The following is an 18,507-nucleotide window of genomic DNA, read 5'->3' as shown; positions in this document are numbered from 1 at the left end:
CATATACCTTGGTTAGACCACACTTGGAGCACTGTGCACCGTTCTGGTCTCCGTATACCTTGGTTAGACCACACTTGGAGCACTGTGCACAGTTCTGGTCTCCGTATACCTTGGTTAGACCACACTTGGAGCACTGTGCACAGTTCTGGTCTCCGTATACCTTGGTTAGACCACACTTGGAGCACTGTGCACAGTTCTGGTCTCCGTATACCTTGGTTAGACCACACTTGGAGCACTGTGCACAGTTCTGGTCTCCGTATACCTTGGTTAGACCACACTTGGAGCACTGTGCACAGTTCTGGTCTCCGTATACCTTGGTTAGACCACACTTGGAGCACTGTGCACAGTTCTGGTCTCCATATTATAAATAAGATATAGAGCTACTGGAGAAGGTAGAAAAAAAGATACACAAGGATGATACCAGAACTGAGAGTTTATAACTATCAGGAAAGACTGAACAGGCTGGGGCTCGATTCTCTAGAAAAGAGAAGGCTGAGGGGTGACCTGATCGAGGGCTTTAAGGTTATGAAGGGGTTCGATAGGGTAGACGTAGAGAAGGTGTTTCCACTTGTGGGGGAGACCAGAACTAGGGGCCATCGATATAAGATAGTCACTGATAAATCCAATAGGGAATTCAGGAGAAACTTCTTTCCCCAGAGAGTGGGGAGAATGGGGAACTCGCTACCACAGGGAGTGTTCATGTGCTAATCGGGCTGTTGTCTTGTGTGTTTCAGGGAGTCCGGCGTCCGTTTCTCATCACATCCTGACCGTCAGCGACCCAGCCGTCTCTCCGAGCCGTCGCTCGGTGGTTCCCAGGCGGCACAGCTTGATGTCCCACCACCCCGCCGGCCCCCGGGCCCCCGCAGCCTCCCACTCGCTCCGGACCAAGGACGGCGCCGCCCTGTCCCAGCACCCGGTCAACGCCCCCTTCCGGGACGGGGCGCTGAGCGCGCGCGGCGGCCTGTCGGAGAACCCGCGCGCCAACCCATGCTCGGCCACCAAAGCGGCCAACAGTTGCCTCGCCAAGCAGGCGGCCCCGTCGACTGGATTCAACGAGCGCGGCAAGTCTTCTACCTTGTCCAAGTGGCCGGGCAGCTGGCAGGCCTCCTGCGCCAGGGAGACGTGCCCTCCCCCCGTGTCTGCCTCCGGCTCCCCTCCCCTGGGCCCTCGCCCCGTCGAGCGCAACGGGCTGGAGAGGAGCGCCGCAGCCGGCCAGCCCGACTTGAAGAAGGAGGAGGAAGAGGAGACGGGCGCTGCCGGGAATTCGCAAGGCTCCAAGCGGAGCGGCCCAGAGATGATCTCGGGGAGGTGGAAACCCGAGGCCGGGTGCGGCTCGGGCGCCAGGGAGCAGCCGAACCCCGGCAAGCCCAAGATTGTCGAGACCTACGGGCAGTTTGGCATCAGGAGGATGGAGGCCCCTGAGCTGAGCAGTCGGCCGGCCCCCAAGAAGCCCCCGCCGCTGGCCGACGAGGACGCCCTCGATCACACCTGCCCGCTGAGCGCCGCTGAGTTGCTGGCCCCTCCCTTTGCCGAGGAGTTTGCGGGTGGGGGCGGGACGGGGGAGACGCCCTCCCTCCTGGACGGCGAGGACGAGGAGCAGTCCTTCGAGGAGATCGACATGGACATCGCGTCGGTGCTGGGCTGCGGCGGGCGGGGTGAGCCGATCCTGACGGAGTCCTTCCAGGACCAGACCCTGCACTACGGCGCCCAGATCATCGTGGGCGACCAGCGCGAGCTGGAGCCCGGCGCCGGCAAGAGGAAGTACCCCCCCTCGCCCGTCGAGCTCCTCGGCGCGGAGGGGGTGGGCGAGGAGGCCAACACCGACGACGACGACCTGGACCATTACTACAACTTTGCCCGCACGGTGGTGACGGAGGAGGTGATGGAGCAGCTGGCTTCCGAGTGCTTCAGCCTCGACGGGGAGGTTCCCCGCATCGACCAGCTGGACGGGGTAGACGATTCGGCCGACGGCGAGCCCAAGGGCAGGCCCCTGCAGCGGAAGAGCCAGCGGGAGGTCTCCGGCGAGGAGGACGAGGAGGCGGCGGCGCGAGCCAAGACCACAGACTCTTCGCCCCTGGCCGGGGCGGGCAGCCCGCGTCGCGCCGGCGCGGCGCCAGAGCCAGGCGCCCCCTCTCCCCCCGGCAAGGGGCTGCCGGAGCCCGACGTCCTGGCCGAAGAGCTGGGCAATATCCTGCCGTCGGAGATCATGGACTTTGTGCTGAAGAACACCTCAGGCTTGCCGCCTGCCGAGGAAACCTCGGAGGCGCCGGCAGCCTTGCAGCTCCCCCCCCCGCCCGAGGCCGCGGCCGACTTTGCTTTGTCTCTGCAACCCATCGCCGCCCTCGGGGCCAAAGAGGTGCCGGCGGACCTGCCACCTGCCGCCGAAGACCTCCAAGCCGCGGCTCCCTCTGGTGGCCAGGCAGAGCCTGCCCGAAGCAACCACCTGGCGGATCAGGACGGAAGCCCTCCGACCGCCTTAAAGGGGCAGGTGGCCGCTGGCGAGCCGGAGCCGGCCCGAGATGGAAAGGGGGATCCGGCAGAAGATAGCGCCGAGCACCCAGGCGCCCCAGCCCCGCCTGCGGACCCTCAGTTCCCCGAGCCGCCCCAGATCCAGCGGGTGTGCGTCAACATGTCCGCCGAGCCCCTGGGGCTGGGCGGGTCGGCGGCTAGAAGCCCAGGCATCCAGAGCCCGCCCGGCGCGGAGAGCGTGATCCTGGTCAACAAACACGGCCACCACGTGGTCATCCTGAAGAGCGTGCAAGACAAGACCGCCGCCGGGCACAGCCTCCCCAAGACCGGCTTGCCCCCCGCCCAGGGACCAGCGCCAGCAGCTCAGCGCCGCCCTCAAACTGTAACGTTTAACAGAGTGTCCGCCGGCCCACCTGCCAAGAGCCTGCCCGCCCCGGAGGCCCAGGTTCCAACCTACGGCAGCTACGGCCCCCACCCAAAGACTCACCTGAAGCTGGTGGCCCCTAAAGGGGCGCCAGCGTTCTCCTCCTTGGCCGGCGTCGGGGGCCTGTCCGAGGCCCAAGCGCGGACCGTCGACTGCCAGCCCCAGAAAGGGCTGGCCAGCATCCTCCAGCTGTCCAAACCCGAGCTGGTGTACCTCAACCACCCCTCGCCGCAGAGCTACGGCGCGGTGCTGGTCGGCCCCTCGGGGCCGGTGGCCCTGCTGGGGCCCGAGGCCCCGTCGCTGGCCATCAGCTCCCCCATCCTCAACGTGGTCTCGGTGCAGCCGGGATCGGTGCTGACGGCGGCAGGTGCCGGCCAGATCGTCAACCACAGGCCGCTCAGCATCAGCACCGTGCCGCTTCTGGCCCAGGACGGCAGAGGCGGCTCGGTCGGCGGGCTGGTGTTCGGGCGGGCCGAGCAGCCGCTGGCCGCCTGCATCGTGCCGCTCCCACAAGGTGCGGCCGCGCCGAGCCTGGTGGCCGCCTCCCCGAAGGTCCAAGTGTTCCCGCCGCCCCTGGCGCCGGCCGCCGCGCACCACCAGGGCGGCAAGCAGGCGCCCGGTTACAAGCTCCTCCACGTGGGCGGCGAGAAGGCGGCCAACCTCAAGACGCCGAGCGGGGCCGGGGGGCCGCGGACCGCCTCCCCTCAGCACGTCGGGGTCCAAGCGATCTCCGCCCAGCCCGCCGTCGCCGCCGGCCTCAAGCACATCTTCCTCTCCTCCGACCGGTTTCACGTCAAGAAGCAGAAGACCTCGCACATCTGGCTGGATCAGTTCGGGGCGGAGCACAAGCTGCTGGAGGAATTGCCGAAGATCCCGGCTCCCACCTCGTTGGGGTAAGTGTGTCACTCGAGTTATGGGGTGGTGGGGGGGAAGAGGGCGATGTGACACTGTTGTCCCAATCCCAGTCCCATTGCTTGAGAAGGATATACTTGCATTGGAGGCAGTTCAGAGACGATTCATAGAAACATAGAAGATAGGAGCAGGAGTCGACCATTCGGCCCCTCGAGCCTGCTCCGCCATTCAATGCGATCATGGCTGATCATCCAAATTCAGTACCCTGTCCCTGCCTTCTCCCCATATCCCTTGATCCCTTTAGCCTTAAGAAATATATCTAACTCCTTGAATATAGTTAATGAATTGGCCTCCACTGCCTTCTGATAAATAGATAAGGGAGAACCAGTGGATGTGGTGTATTTGGACTTTCTGAAGGCTTTCGATAAGGTCCCGCCTAAGAGATTAGCGTGTAAAGTTAAGGCACATGGGATTGGGGGCAAGGTATTGACTTGGATAGAAAACTGGTTGGCAGACAGGAAGCAAAGAGTTGGAATAAACGGGTCTTTTTCCGAGTGGCAGGCAGTGACTAGTGGGGTACCGCAGGGATCGGTCCTTGGACCCCAGCTATTCACAATATATATTAATGATCTAGACAAGGAAACTAGATGTAATATCTCCAACTTTGCAGACGACACAAAGCTGGGTGGGCGTGTGTGCTGTGAGGAGGATGCCGAGAAACTCCAGGATGATTTGGACAGGTTGGGTGATTGGGCAGAAGCATGGCAGATGCAATATAATGTGGATAAATGCGAGGTTATCCACTTTGGTGGCAAAAACAGGAAGACAGATTATTATCTGAATGGCAATAGATTGGGAGAAGGGGGAGTGCAACGAGACCTGGGTGTCCTTGTGCACCAGTCGCTGAAGGTAAGCATGCAGGTGCAGCAGGCGGTTAAGAAGGCAAATGGTATGTTGGCCTTCGTAGCGAGAGGGTTTGAGTACAGGAACAAGGATGTCTTGCTGCGGTTGTACAGGGCCTTGGTGAGACCACATCTTGAGTATTGTGTGCAGTTCTGGTCACCTTATCTGAAGAAGGATGTTCTTGCCATGGAAGGAGTTCAGCGAAGATTCACCAGGCTGATACCTGTGATGGCAGGAATGACGTATGAGGAGAGATTGGGTCAATTGGGCTTATACCTGCTGGAATTTAGAAGAATGAGAGGGGATCTCATTGAAACTTATAAAATTCTGACAGGACTGGACAGACTAGACGCAGGAAGGATGTTCCCGATGGTTGGGGAGTCCAGAACCAGGGGTCACAACCTAAGGATAAGGGGTAAGCCATTTAGGACTGAGATGAGGAGGAATTTCTTCACCCAGAGAGTGGTGAACCTGTGGAATTCTCTACCACAGAAGGCGGTAGAGGCCAATTCATTAAATATATTCAAGAAGGGGTTGGATATATTTCTTAAGGCTAAAGGGATCAAGGGGTATGGGGAGAAAGCAGGGACAGGGTACTGAATTTGAATGATCAGCCATGATCTCATTGAATGGCGGAGCAGGCTCGAGGGGCCGAATGGCCGACTCCTGCTCCTATCTTCTATGTTTCTATGCCTCAGCTAATGAAGGCAAGTATCCCATATGCCTTTTTAACCACCTTATCTACCTGTCCTGCTGCCTTCAGGGATCTATGTACATGCACACCAAGGTCCCTCTGATCCTCTGTCCTTCCTAGGGTCCTACCATTCATTGTGTATTACCTTGCCTTGCTAGTCCTCCCAAAATGCATCACCTCACTTTTCAGGGTTAAATTGCATTTGCCACTGCTCCGCCCATCTGACCATCCCGTCTATATCGTCCTGTTGCCTGAGGCTTCCCTCCTCGCTATTTACCACCCCACACCGATTTTCATGTCATCTGCGAACTTACTGATCACACCTCCTACATTCATATCTAAATCATTAATGTACACTACAAACAGCAAAGGGGACCCAGCACCGATCCCTGCGGTACACCACTGGACACAGGCTTCCAGTCACAAAAAAAACAACCTTCGACCATCGCAATCTGGAACGCTCGACCCGACGAGGCAGGGGGAGCCGATTCCATCAGTTAATTTGAAAAGGGAGTCGGATGGGTACTTGAGGACGGGGAACTGGCCGGGTTACGGGCGAAAAGCGGGGACGTGGGCCTGAGCCAGCACAAGCACGGCGAGCCTCCTCCTGTGCAGTTGGTGCCTGCAATTCCGTGACTGTTATTGGGCGTGAGTGGATGATGAGATCATTGGTAAGGGGGGGCGGGGGCGTTTGGTGTTTTTTGCCCATGAAGAGGTGATCGGATTGTACTCTGAGTCACGTGGCGCAGAAGGAGGCCATTCGGCCCATCCTGCCTGTGCCGGCTCTTTGAACGAGCTCTCCAATTAGTCCCACTACCCCCTGCTCTTTCCCCACAGCCCTGTGAATTTCTGCCCTTCAAGTATTTCTCCAATTCCCCCTTTTGAAAGTTACTATTGAATCTGCTTCCACCGCCCTTTCAGGCAGCGCGTTCCAGATCACAACAACTCGCTGCGTAAAAACAATTCTCCTCATCTCCCCCTCTGGTTCTTTTACCGATTATCTTCAATCTGTGTCCTCTGGTTACCGACCCTCCTGTCACTGGAAACAGTTTCTCCTTATTTACTCCATCAAAACCCCTCATGATTTTGAACGCCTCTATTAAATCTCCCCTTAACCTTCTCTGCTCTAAGGAGAACAACCCCAGCTTCTCCAGTCTCTCCACATCACTGAAGTCCCTCATCCCTGGGACCATTCTGGTCAATCTCCCCTTAACCTTCTCTGCTCCAAGGAGAACAATCCCAGCTTCTCCAGTCTTTCCACATCACTGAAGTCCCTCATCCCTGGAACCATTCTGGTAAATCTCCACCGCATACCTTTTAAACCAGGCAATTTTATTCCAGGCAGTTTGGGTTTTGATTCCAGTCAATGGGAGAGTTTCAGTGCGCTCACGGAGGAGCCCAGTGGGCCAGGGCCTCAGACTCTATTGCACTCGGCATGCAGGGTTCAGGTCCCAGTCTGTGCCGAGGTAGGAAAGAAAGACCGACCTTGCAATTCTCCAGCGCCTTTCACCACCTCAGGACGTCCCAAAGCGCTACACAGCCAATGAAGGACTGTTTTTGAAGTGTGGTCACTGTTGTAATGTGGGAAACGCGGCAGCCAATTTGCGCACAGCAAGCTCCCACAAACAGCAATGTGATAATGACCAGATCATCTGTTTTAGTGATGTTGGTTGAGGGATAAATATTGGTCCCAGGACACCGGGGAGAACTCCCCCTGCTCTTCTTCCAATAGTGGCCGTGGGATCTTTTACATCCACCTGAGAGGGCAGACGGGGCCTCGGTTTAACATCTCATCCAAAAGACAGCACCTGCAACAGTGCGGCGCTCTCTCAGAACTGCCCCTCTGACAGTGCGGCGCTCTCTCAGAACTGCCCCTCTGACAGTGCGGCGCTCTCTCAGAACTGCCCCTCCGACAGTGCGGCGCTCTCTCAGAACTGCCCCTCCGACAGTGCGGCGCTCTCTCAGAACTGCCCCTCCGACAGTGCAGCGCTCCCTCAGTACTGCCCCTCTGACAATGTGGCGCTCCCTCAGTACTGCCCCTCCGACAGTGCAGCGCTCCCTCAGAACTGCCCCTCCGACAGTGCGGCGCTCCCTCAGTACCGCCCCTCCGACAGTGCGGCGCTCCCTCAGTACTGCCCCTCTGACAATGTGGCGCTCCCTCAGTACTGCCCCCCCGACAGTGCGGCGCTCCCTCAGTACTGCCCCTCCGACAGTGCGGCGCTCCCTCAGTCCTGCCCCTCCGACGGTGCGGCGCTCCCTCAGTCCTGCCCCTCCGACGGTGCGGCACTCCCTCAGTACTGCCCCTCCGACGGTGCGGTGCTCCCTCAGTACTGCCCCTCCGACAGTGCGGCGCTCCCTCAGTACTGTCCCTCCGACAGTGCGGCTCTCCCTCAGTACTGCCCCTCCGACAGTGCGGCGCTCCCTCAGTACTGCCCCTCCGACAGTGCGGTGCTCTCTCAGAACTGCCCCTCCGACAGTGCGGCGCTCCCTCAGTACTGCCCCTCCGACGGTGCGGCGCTCCCTCAGTACTGCCCCTCCGACGGTGCGGCGCTCCCTCAGTACTGCCCCTCCGACGGTGCGGCGCTCCCTCAGTACTGCCCCTCCGACGGTGCGGCGCTCCCTCAGTACTGACCCTCCGTCAGTGCGGCGCTCCCTCAGTACTGCCCCTCGGACAGTGCGGCGCTCTCTCAGAAGTGCCCCTCCGACAGTGCAGCGCTCCCTCAGTACTGCCCCGCCAACGGTGCGGCGCTCCCTCAGTACTGCCCCTCCGACGGTGCGGCGCTCCCTCAGTACTGCCCCTCCGACGGTGCGGCGCTCCCTCAGTACTGCCCCTCCGACAGTGCGGCACTCTCTCAGTACTGCCCCTCCGACAGTGCAGTGCTCCCTCAGTACTGCCCCGCCAACGGTGCGGCGCTCCCTCAGTACTGCCCCTCCGATGGTGCGGCGCTCCCTCAGTACTGCCTCTCCGACAGTACGGCGCTCCCCCAGTACTGCCCCTCCGACAGTGCGGCTCTCCCTCAGTACTGCCCCTCCGACAGTGCGGCGCTCCCTCAGTACTGCCCCTCCGACAGTGCGGTGCTCTCTCAGAACTGCCCCTCCGACGGTGCGGCGCTCCCTCAGTACTGCCCCTCCGACGGTGCGGCGCTCCCTCAGTACTGCCCCTCCGACGGTGCGGCGCTCCCTCAGTACTGCCCCTCCGACGGTGCGGCGCTCCCTCAGTACTGCCCCTCCGACGGTGCGGCGCTCCCTCAGTACTGCCCCTCCGACGGTGCGGCGCTCCCTCAGTACTGACCCTCCGACAGTGCGGCGCTCCCTCAGTACTGCCCCTCGGACAGTGCGGCGCTCTCTCAGAAGTGCCCCTCCGACAGTGCGGCGCTCCCTCAGTACTGCCCCTCCGACGGTGCAGTGCTCCCTCAGTACTGACCCTCCGACGGTGCGGCACTCCCTCAGTACTGCCGCTCCGACGGTGCGGCGCTCCCTCAGTACTGCCCCTCCGACGGTGCGGCGCTCCCTCAGTACTGACCCTCCGACGGTGCGGCACTCCCTCAGTACTGCCTCTCCGACAGTACGGCGCTCCCCCAGTACTGCCCCTCCGACAGTGCGGCGCTCCCTCAGTACTGCCCCTCCGACAGTGCGGCGCTCCTTCAGTACTGCCCTTCCGACAGTGAGGCACTCCCTCAGTACTGCCCCTCCGACAGTGCGGCGCTCCTTCGGTACTGCCCTTCCGACAGTATGGTGCTCCCTCGGTACTGCCCCTTCTGACAGTGCGGCGCTCCCTCTGTACGGCCCCTCCAACAATGCGGCGCACCCTCAGTACTGCTCCTCCGACAGTGTGGCCCTCCCTCAGTACTGCACTGGAGTGTCTGCCTAGATTTTTGGGCTGGAGTCTCCGGAGTGGGGACTTGAACCCACTGCCCTCTGACTCGGAGGCGAGAGTGCGACCCACTGAGCCAGGGCTGGAACAGAGGCCACTGCACAGGGCCGTGGGCTGGGGAGGTGAGCGAAAATTATCCGTCAGGCTTCCCACTCCTGATAGCCAGGGGAACCAGGCTGGTCTGAAATGCTGGCCCCCTCCGGCCCAGTAGCTTGTTGTCGCCTGCTGCCCGGGGGGGGCACGGGCACTCGCGTGAGATATCAGTGGGCAGCCTGTGCTCGCGGAACCCGTACGCGGGGAGAATCGCGAGCGCCCGCGGGAGGGGAGCGAGGAAGGGTGGGGTCAATAGCGAAGCGACCACACGGGCGGGTGAAATTACCGGCCAGTGATAGCGCTATGAACGATGTCTTGGCCGAATGTCCCAGCATTGACCGCGGATTGCAATATTCTTTCCTTTCACAGGAACGGTCGGGTTCGCATTAAGACCCCAACAATTAAAGCCACGTTGGACCTGGATCAGTTGGAAGATTTGGACTCTGAAAATACCACGTACGTATTTCAACGTAGTTTTTTTTCCTGCATTTGTTTCCTCCTCTGGCTCGGGTGTAATGTTGTGCAGCGTCGCTCGCGGCTTATCGTCGTGCCTGGCCACAGACCCGCGCATTGCAGGCCTCACCCTGTTATCGTGCCCGGCCACCATCTTTGTACAGGAGTATGGCTGCCATCTTTGTAGAGGAGCCCAGTGGCCATATTTGTAGAGGAGTCTAGCTGCCATCTTTCAGTCATCTTCATAGAGGGGGGGGGGTGGGCGGTGTCCGGGGGACATCTTTGTACTGCTCCCTCAGTACTGCCCCTCCAACAGTGCGGCGTTCCCTCAGTACTGCCCCTCCGACAGTGCGGTGCTCCCTCAGTACTGACCCTCCGACAGTGCGGCTCTCCCTCAGTACTGCCCCTCCGACAGTGCGGCTCTCCCTCAGTACTGACCCTTCGACAGTGCAGCGCTCCCTCAGTACTGCCCCTCCGACAGTGCAGCGCTCCCTCAGTACTGCCCCTTCGACAGTGTGGCGCTCCCTCAGTACTGCCCCTCCGACAGTGCGGCGCTCCCTCAGTACTGCTCCTCCGACAGTGCAGCGCTCCCTCAGTACTGCCCCTTCGACAGTGTGGCGCTCCCTCAGTACTGCCCCTCCGACAGTGCGGCTCTCCCTCAGTATTGACCCTTCGACAGTGCAGCGCTCCCTCAGTACTGCCCCTCCGACAGTGCAGCGCTCCCTCAGTTCTGCCCCTCCGACAGTGCAGGAACCTCACTCGAACATGCAACCTGACTCCAGTTTCCTGTCTCTCTTTCCATCCAGGTCAGGACAGAGTGAGGACCTTTCGTCTCGTTTAATCGACTTGACAGTAATGCGGGACGCCAGTAGTCGTCAGAGCAACCGCCGCTCCCCACCGAGGGATTGGAAGCGCTGTTCAGGTAGGGCAGTGGGGCGGGACGCGCGGGGGAGGGTTGCGGGGGGGGTGGCGGTTTGCACAGCCAGGAGCTGAATTGGATTGAAGAGGGAGGTAAAAAAAAAACATTGTAGGGCTGTAGGGAAAGAGCATGAGGTGGTTGGGACTAATCCTCATCCTGTCTTCAAATTCCTCCTCGGCCCCTCCCCATCTCTGTAACCTCCACCAGCCCCCTACAACCCTCCCCATCTCTGTAACCTCCACCAGCCCCCTACAACCCTCCCTATCTCTGTAACCTCCTCCAGCCCCCTACAACCCTCCCTATCTCTCTAACCTCCACCAGCCCCCTACAACCCTCCCTATCTCTGTAACCTCCTCCAGCCCCTACAACCCTCCCTATCTCTGTAACCTCCTCCAGCCCCTACAACCCTCCCTATCTCTGTAAACACCCCCAGCCCCTACAACCCTCCCTATCTCTGTAACCTCCTCCAGCCCCTACAACCCTCCCAGATCTCTGCGCTCCTCCAATTCCGGCCTCTTGCGCATCCCCCGATTTCCATCGCTCCACCATTGGCGGCCGTGCCTTCAGCCGCCTGGGCCCCGAGCTCTGGAATTCCCTCCCTAAACCTCTCCGCCTCTCTCTCCTCCTTTAAGACGCTCCTTAAAACCTCCCTCTTTGACCCAGCTTTTGGTCGCCGGTCCTAATATCTCCTGATGTGGCTCGAGGTCAAATTTTGTTTGATAATCGCTCCTGTGAAGCGCCCTGGGACGTTAAAGGCGCGGTATAAATGGAAGTTGTTTTGGGAGAGCTCTTTCAAGGAGCCGGCACATGCACAATGGGGTACGGTAGCGTAGTAGTTATGTTACTGGAGCGGTTAGCCAGAGGCCTGGACTACTGATCCTGAGACGTGAGTTCATATCCCGGATTTGTGGAATTTAAATTCAGTTAATCAAATAAATCTGGAATAAAAAGCTGGTATCAGTAATGGTGACCAGGAAACTGCCGGATTGCCGTAAAAACCCATCTGGTTCACTAATGTCTGACATGAATCAGCCATTCATGAAAGAAAGACTTATGAAATAATACTGAGTGGCCTACGGGTGGCGCTGTCCAGGGAGAGTATAAATACTCGGGCACGGGCCCAGCTTGCGCAGGACATTCTTAACAGGAACTAGTGAAGGACACAACTAGACCTCCATGTTGTAAAACAGTTGATTAAAGCTTTGTTTAACGCTTAGACCAAGTGCCTAGTAGTTTTCTTACGTCAATGTTCTTGAGGGAAGGAAATCTGCCGCCCTTACCCGGTCTGGCCGATATGTGACTCCAGGTACTCTGGCCTGTCGCCACTGCCCCCTACTGGGCCGGAGGTGTCTTGATTTGTGTGGCGGATGGGTGAGGGGAACGCAAGATCGGAGGCCGATTCTGACCTCGCGCCTCGAGTGGCAGCGTCCTTGACCGAGGGAAAACTCCGCCTCATTTCTAAACCGCGCTCTCAATCTCTCTCGCTTTTTCCCCCCACCTTCGACAGCTGAGCTGAGTTCGGACGAGGATTCCGTGCCCTCTCCCTGTCGTAAAGAGGAGGACGAGGAGGAAGATGAGGATGAAGAGGAGGAGGAAGTGGAGGAGGATAAGGACGAGAAAGACAAGGAGAACTGGCGAGGGTCGGAGTCGCAGAGAAGACACGGGCCCCACTTGCGGTTCGAGATCACCAGCGATGACGGCTTCAACGTTTGTGCGGACAGCGTCGATGGTGAGGGGGCATTGAGCGATGTTAGTGGAAGGTGCCGTAGGTGTCAGCCGTGGCCCACTGGGTTTGGCGCTCTCTCTCTCTCTCTCTTGCCTGGGAGTCAGAAAATCGTGGGTACGAGTCCCCACTCCAGAGACTTCAGCCCCGTAATCCAGGCCGGCACTCCCCAGTGACAGTGCTGAGGGAGCGCCGCACTGTCGGAGGGGCAGTACTGAGGGAGCGCCGCACTGTCGGAGGGGCAGTACTGAGGGAACGCCGCACTGTCGGAGGGGCAGTACTGAGGGAGCGCCGCACTGTCGGAGGGCAGTACTGAGGGAGCGCCGCACTGTCGGAGGGGCAGTACTGAGGGAGCGCCGCACTGTCGGAGGGGCAGTACTGAGGGAGCGCCGCACTGTCGGAGGGGCAGTACTGAGGGAGGGCCGCACTGTCGGAGGGTCAGTAGGGTCAGTACTGAGGGAGCGCCGCACTGTCGGAGGGGCAGTAATGAGGGAGCCCCGCACTGTCGGAGGGGCAGTCTTTCAGATGAGACGTTAAACCGAGGCCCGTCTGCCCTCTTGGGTGTCTGTAAAAGATCCCCGGGCCACTATTGGAAGAACAGCAGGGGGCGTAAGTGCTTCAGGGAAGAGATTGATACACGGCGGAGTGGGTGAGTCACTACTGGTAATTGAACTGGGATATGAAGCGCGGTGATTCAATGTGATTCACGTTCATTTTCCCTTTCTCTCTCTCTCTCTCTCCCTCTCCCTCTCTCTCCCTCCCTCTCCATCCCCCTCTCTCCCCCCCTCTCTCCCCCCCCCCCCCCTCTCCCCCTCTCTCTTCCCCCTCCCCCTCCCCCTCTCTCTCTCTGTCTCTCACTCACTCTGTCTCTCTCTCACTCTCTCTGTCTCTCTTTGTCTCTGTCTCTCTCTACAGTGGCCTGGAAAGCGGTGTTGGACAAGGTGCTGGAAGCTCGCGCCAACGCTCGGCTCAAACAGATCTCGTTCGCAGGTGAGTGAAACCCTCCCCAGATTGTGCGCGCTGTAAGTACAGGCTGTATACACTCGGCACGTTCACTGCCTCGCCCCCCCACCCCTCCGCACACTTGCGCCTGTTCGCTCACCCTCTCCTTGCACACTCGCTCGCACTTTCCCACCAGCAACCCTAGTGAGCTCGCGAGCGTGCGAGAGGACAGGGGCAAGCGCTGCTGCAATACCTCACCGTCCATTGCTCTCCCAGAACTGCCCCCTGCCCCACGTGACCCTTGCTGTCCCCCACCCTCTCCCCTGTGTCTCTCCCCCAGCCCCTGCTGCGTTTGATCTCTGCGCTCCGCTGTGTTGCTGACCTCCTTGCCTTGCTGTGTGTTGAAGGGATGACCGGCCCCCGGTGCCTCGGGTTAACGCACGACGCCGTCGTCTTCCTGGTCGAGCAGCTGTTCGGGGCCCGGAACTGCAGGAAGTACAAGTTCCGCTTCCACAAGCACGCCGAGGTGGACGAGCCCCCCCTCAACCCGCACGGCTGTGTCCGGGCCGAGATCGGGAGCAGGTAGGGCCATAAACTGCGCACAGCGCATCGCGATTCCGTGTCACACCCTGCTGATGGGTCTGTGTCTGCAATTCCCCCGCACGGTGACGGGACGCGGGTCTGTGTCTGCAATTCCCCCGCATGGTGTTGTGACGCGGGTCTGTGTCTGCGATTCCCCCGCACGGTGACGGGACGCGGGTCTGTGTCTGCGATTCCCCCGCACGGTGACGGGACGCGGGTCTGTGTCTGCAATTCCCCCGCACGGTGACGGGACGCGGGTCTGTGTCTGCAATTCCCCCGCACGGTGTTGAGACGCGGGTCTGTGCGATTCCCCCGCACGGTCATGGGACGCGGGTCTGTGTCTGCGATTCCCCCGCACGGTGATGGGACGCGGGTCTGTGTCTGCGATTCCCCCGCACGGTGATGGGACGCGGGTCTGTGTTTGCGATTCCCCCGCACGGTGATGGGACGCGGGTCTGTGTCTGTGATTCCCCCGCACGGTGATGGGACGTGGGTCTGTGTCTGTGATTCCCCCGCACGGTGATGGGACGTGGGTCTGTGTCTGTGATTCCCCCGCACGGTGAGGGGACGTGGGTCTGTGTCTGTGATTCCCCCGCACGGTGATGGGACGCGGGTCTGTGTCTGTGATTCCCCCGCACGGTGATGGGACGCGGGTCTGTGTCTGTGATTCCCCCGCACGGTGAGGGGACGTGGGTCTGTGTCTGTGATTCCCCCGCACGGTGAGGGGACGCGGGTCTGTGTCTGCGATTCCCCCGCACGGTGACGGGACGCGGGTCTGTGTCTGCGATTCCCCCGCACGGTGACGGGACGCGGGTCTGTGTCTGTGATTCCCCCGCACGGTGACGGGACGCAGGTCTGTGTCTGTGATTCCCCCGCACGGTGATGGGACGCGGGCCTGTGTCTGCGATTCCCCCGCACGGTGACGGGACGGGGGTCTGTGTCTGCGATTCCCCCGCACGGTGACGGGACGCGGGTCTGTGTCTGCGATTCCCCTGCACGGTGATGGGACGCGGGTCTGTGTCTGTGATTCCCCCGCACGGTGACGGGACGCAGGTCTGTGTCTGTGATTCCCCCGCACGGTGATGGGACGCGGGCCTGTGTCTGCGATTCCCCCGCACGGTGACGGGACGCGGGTCTGTGTCTGCGATTCCCCTGCACGGTGATGGGACGCGGGTCTGTGTCTGCGATTCCCCCACACGGTGATGGGACGCGGGTCTGTGTCTGCGATCCCCCCGCACGGTGACGGGACGTGGGTCTGTGTCTGTGATTCCCCCGCACGGTGATGGGACGCGGGTCTGTGTCTGCGATTTCCCCGCACGGTGACGGGACGTGGGTCTGTGTCTGCGATTCCCCTGCACGGTGACGGGACGCGGGTCTGTGTCTGTGATTCCCCCGCACGGTGACGGGACGCGGGTCTGTGTCTGCGATTTCCCCGCACGGTGACGGGACGCGGGTCTGTGTCTGTGATTCCCCTGCACGGTGACGGGACGCGGGTCTGTGTCTGCGATTTCCCCGCACGGTGACGGGACGCGGGTCTGTGTCTCTGTTCCCAGTTCCTGACCCCTTTGTTTTATAATGCACAGGAAATCGACGTTTGATATGTTCAATTTTCTGGCCTCTCGCCATCGGAAGCTTCCGGAATACGGATTCATTGATGAAGAGGAAGATGAGGTGCACCTAAAATCAGCCAGGTACTGTCTGGCGCAATATTGCTCAGCTTACCCTGAAACGTGTGTGTTACCCCTTCGAGAATCCCTTCACTGCCAACAGCGAGAGTGCTGCATGTGTATAACAGAACAACCCAGCCTCAGGTGTCGGCCGTGCCTCACTGGGTTTAGCTCTTTCTCTCTCGCCTCTGAGTCAGAAGGTTGTGGGTTCGAGTCTCCACTCCAGGGACTCGAGCACAAAGTCCAGGCTGACTCTCCAGTACTGAGGGTGCGCCGCACTGTAGGAGGGGCAGTACTGAGGGAGCGCCGCACTGTCGAAGGGGCAGGACTGAGGGAGCGCCGCAATGTCGGAGGGGCGGTACTGAGGGAGCGCCGCACTGTCGGAGGGGCAGTACTGAGGGAATGCCGCACTGTCGGAGGGGCGGTACTGAGGGAGCGCCACACTGTCGGAGGGGCAGTACTGAGGGAACGCCGCATTGTCGGAGGGGCAGTACTGAGGGAGCGCCGCACTGTCGGAGGGGCAGTACTGAGGGAGCGCCGCATTGTCGGAGGGTCAGTACTGAGGGAGCGCCGCACTGTCGGAGGGGCAGTACTGAGGGAGCGCCGCATTGTCGGAGGGGCAGTACTGAGGGAGCGCCGCACTGTCGGAGGGGCAGTACTGAGGGTCCGCCGCACTGTTGGAGGGGCAGTACTGCGGGAGCGCCGCACTGTCGGAGGTGCCATCTTTCGGATGAGACGTTAAACCGAGGCCCCGCCTGCCCCCTCAGGTGGATGTAAAAGATCCCACGGCCACCAATTCGAATTAGACTAGGGGGAGTTCTCCCCGGTGTCCTGGGGCCAATATTTATCCCTCAACCAACATCACTAAAACAGATGATCTGGGTCATTATCACATTGCTGTTTGTGGGAGCTTGCTGTGCGCAAATTGGCTGCCACGTTTCCCACATTACAACAGTGACCACACTTCAAAAAAAGTACTTCATTGGCTGTGAGGCGCTTTGGGACGTCCTGAGGTGGGGAAAGGCGCTGGAGAAATGTGAGTCTGTCTTTCTCGTGTGTTGTCCATACTTGTCAGCAGGCGTTACCGGCTAGCGATCAGGAGCAGGAACCCTGGCTGATATATTACCCCCTCCCCTCAGTCTGGGTGACTGAGCCTGACTGTAGCCCCCACAGCCCAACCCCGGCTGCGACCTGCTAACTCAGTGGGGCAATGGAATTGGGTGCCCTTGAATAGCAACAACATCTTGTATTTATATAGCGCCTTTAACCTAGTAAAACGTCCCAGGGCGCTTCACAGGAGCGATTATCAAACAAAATCTGACCCCGAGCCACATCAGGAGATATTAGGACAGGCGACCAAAACCTGGGTCAAAGAGCTCGGTTTTAAGGAGCGTCTTAAAGGAGGAGAGAGAGGCGGAGAGGTTTAGGGAGGGAATTCCAGAGCTCGGGGCCCAGGTGGCTGAAGGCACGGCCGCCAATGGTGGAGCGATGGAAATCGGGGGATGCGCAGAGATCTGGGAGGGTTGTAGGGGCTGGAGGCGGTTACAGAGATAGGGAGGGTTGTAGGGGCTGGAGGAGGTTACAGAGATAGGGAGGGTTATAGGGGCTGGAGGAGGTTACAGAGATAGGGAGGGTTGTCGGGGCTGGAGGAGGTTACAGAGATAGGGAGGGGTGTAGGGGGCCTGGAGGAGGTTACAGAGATAGGGAGGGTTGTAGGGGCTGGAGGAGGTTACAGAGATAGGCAGGGTTGTAGGGGCTGGGGGAGGTTACAGAGATAGGGAGGGTTGTAGGGGGCTGGAGGAGGTTACAGAGATAGGGAGGTCTGTAGGGGGCTGGAGGAGGTTACAGAGATAGGGAGGTCTGTCGGGGGCTGGAGGAGGTTACAGAGATAGGGAGGGTTGTAGGGGGCTGGAGGAGGTTACAGAGATAGGGAAGTCTGTAGGCGGCTGGAGGAGGTTACAGAGATGGGGAGGGTTGTAGGGGCTGGAGGAGGTTACAGAGAGAGGGAGGGTTGTCGGGCTGGAGGAGGTTACAGAGATAGGGAGGGGGGCGAGGAGGCCATGGTGGGGATGTAGGTCAGCGAGCGACAGGGGGGTGATGGGTGAACGGGAATTGGTGCGAGTTTGGACACGGGGCAGCAGAGTTTTGTCCTTTATCACGAGTCAACAATGATCGTGTGGTTGCACATTCTCTTTCTACACTGCTGGAAGAGTTGTCTGCTGATATCACTGTTCTCCCATTCCTGAATCTGGATCAGGGAGTAGTGGAGACAGAGATGCACTTCCTCACAGCCTGCGGAAAATATCAGGGCATCAGGGAGAATTTCTACCAAAAATTCTCACAAATATGCCCTGATTTCAGAAATCTGAATGACAACCAAAAACTCCCATTCCTACTGGGGGAGGAGAGAAGCTGTGTAACACTGGCGGCACACTATGTTACAGCTTGCCATGAACAGAGGGACAACCAGTAAACTAAGAAAAGAATATATATAAACAATGCGAATGTATATTTATACACTCGGGGATATACCTGTTTATACACTGTATGAATAGAACTGCGTTTATGTGCTAAACCATAAATGTATTTTGATGCTTTGGCAACATAAGATGCAACTTATCATGCCAATAAAGCGATTTGAATTGTGAATTGTGATTGCCTCGTTAACAGTTACCACTTCTTCAGAGACAGACAGAGAGAGAGAGAGCTTTTTGCTATGTAAGCTTTGGCAATATGGTTCTCTGTAAACTTTCATGCCAATAAAGCATTTGAACTGAACTGAACTGAGAGCTATCGAAAAAGGCAGACACAGACAGACCAGGCTGCCCAGAGAGGACAGGATATGCTCTCACTGCAGTCAGGGACTGGTGGGGACAGAGATGCACTTCCTCACAGCTTGTGGAAAATATCAG

General features: G+C 59.4%; 1 protein-coding gene across 1 annotated transcript in view; it reads left to right on the top strand.

The window, feature by feature from the left end:
* Positions 1–18,507, top strand: part of kmt2bb (lysine (K)-specific methyltransferase 2Bb) — a 186,099-nt gene that overhangs the window by 155,084 nt on the left and 12,508 nt on the right. The window contains exons 24-30 of the mRNA XM_086002474.1: positions 735–3,786; positions 9,679–9,765; positions 10,569–10,684; positions 12,189–12,410; positions 13,320–13,394; positions 13,754–13,928; positions 15,512–15,619. Of these exons, the coding sequence (XP_085858600.1) occupies positions 735–3,786; positions 9,679–9,765; positions 10,569–10,684; positions 12,189–12,410; positions 13,320–13,394; positions 13,754–13,928; positions 15,512–15,619 (3,835 nt within the window). The remainder of the gene's footprint in view (positions 1–734; positions 3,787–9,678; positions 9,766–10,568; positions 10,685–12,188; positions 12,411–13,319; positions 13,395–13,753; positions 13,929–15,511; positions 15,620–18,507) is intronic.

This window comes from Somniosus microcephalus, chromosome 12 (genome assembly GCF_052327205.1).
Source record: "Somniosus microcephalus isolate GS21.2 chromosome 12, FLI_Smic_1.0, whole genome shotgun sequence".
NCBI classification, from domain to species: Eukaryota; Metazoa; Chordata; class Chondrichthyes; order Squaliformes; family Somniosidae; genus Somniosus; species Somniosus microcephalus.
Note: the sequence above shows the minus strand (reverse complement) of the source record. Positions and strands in the feature narration are given on the sequence as shown.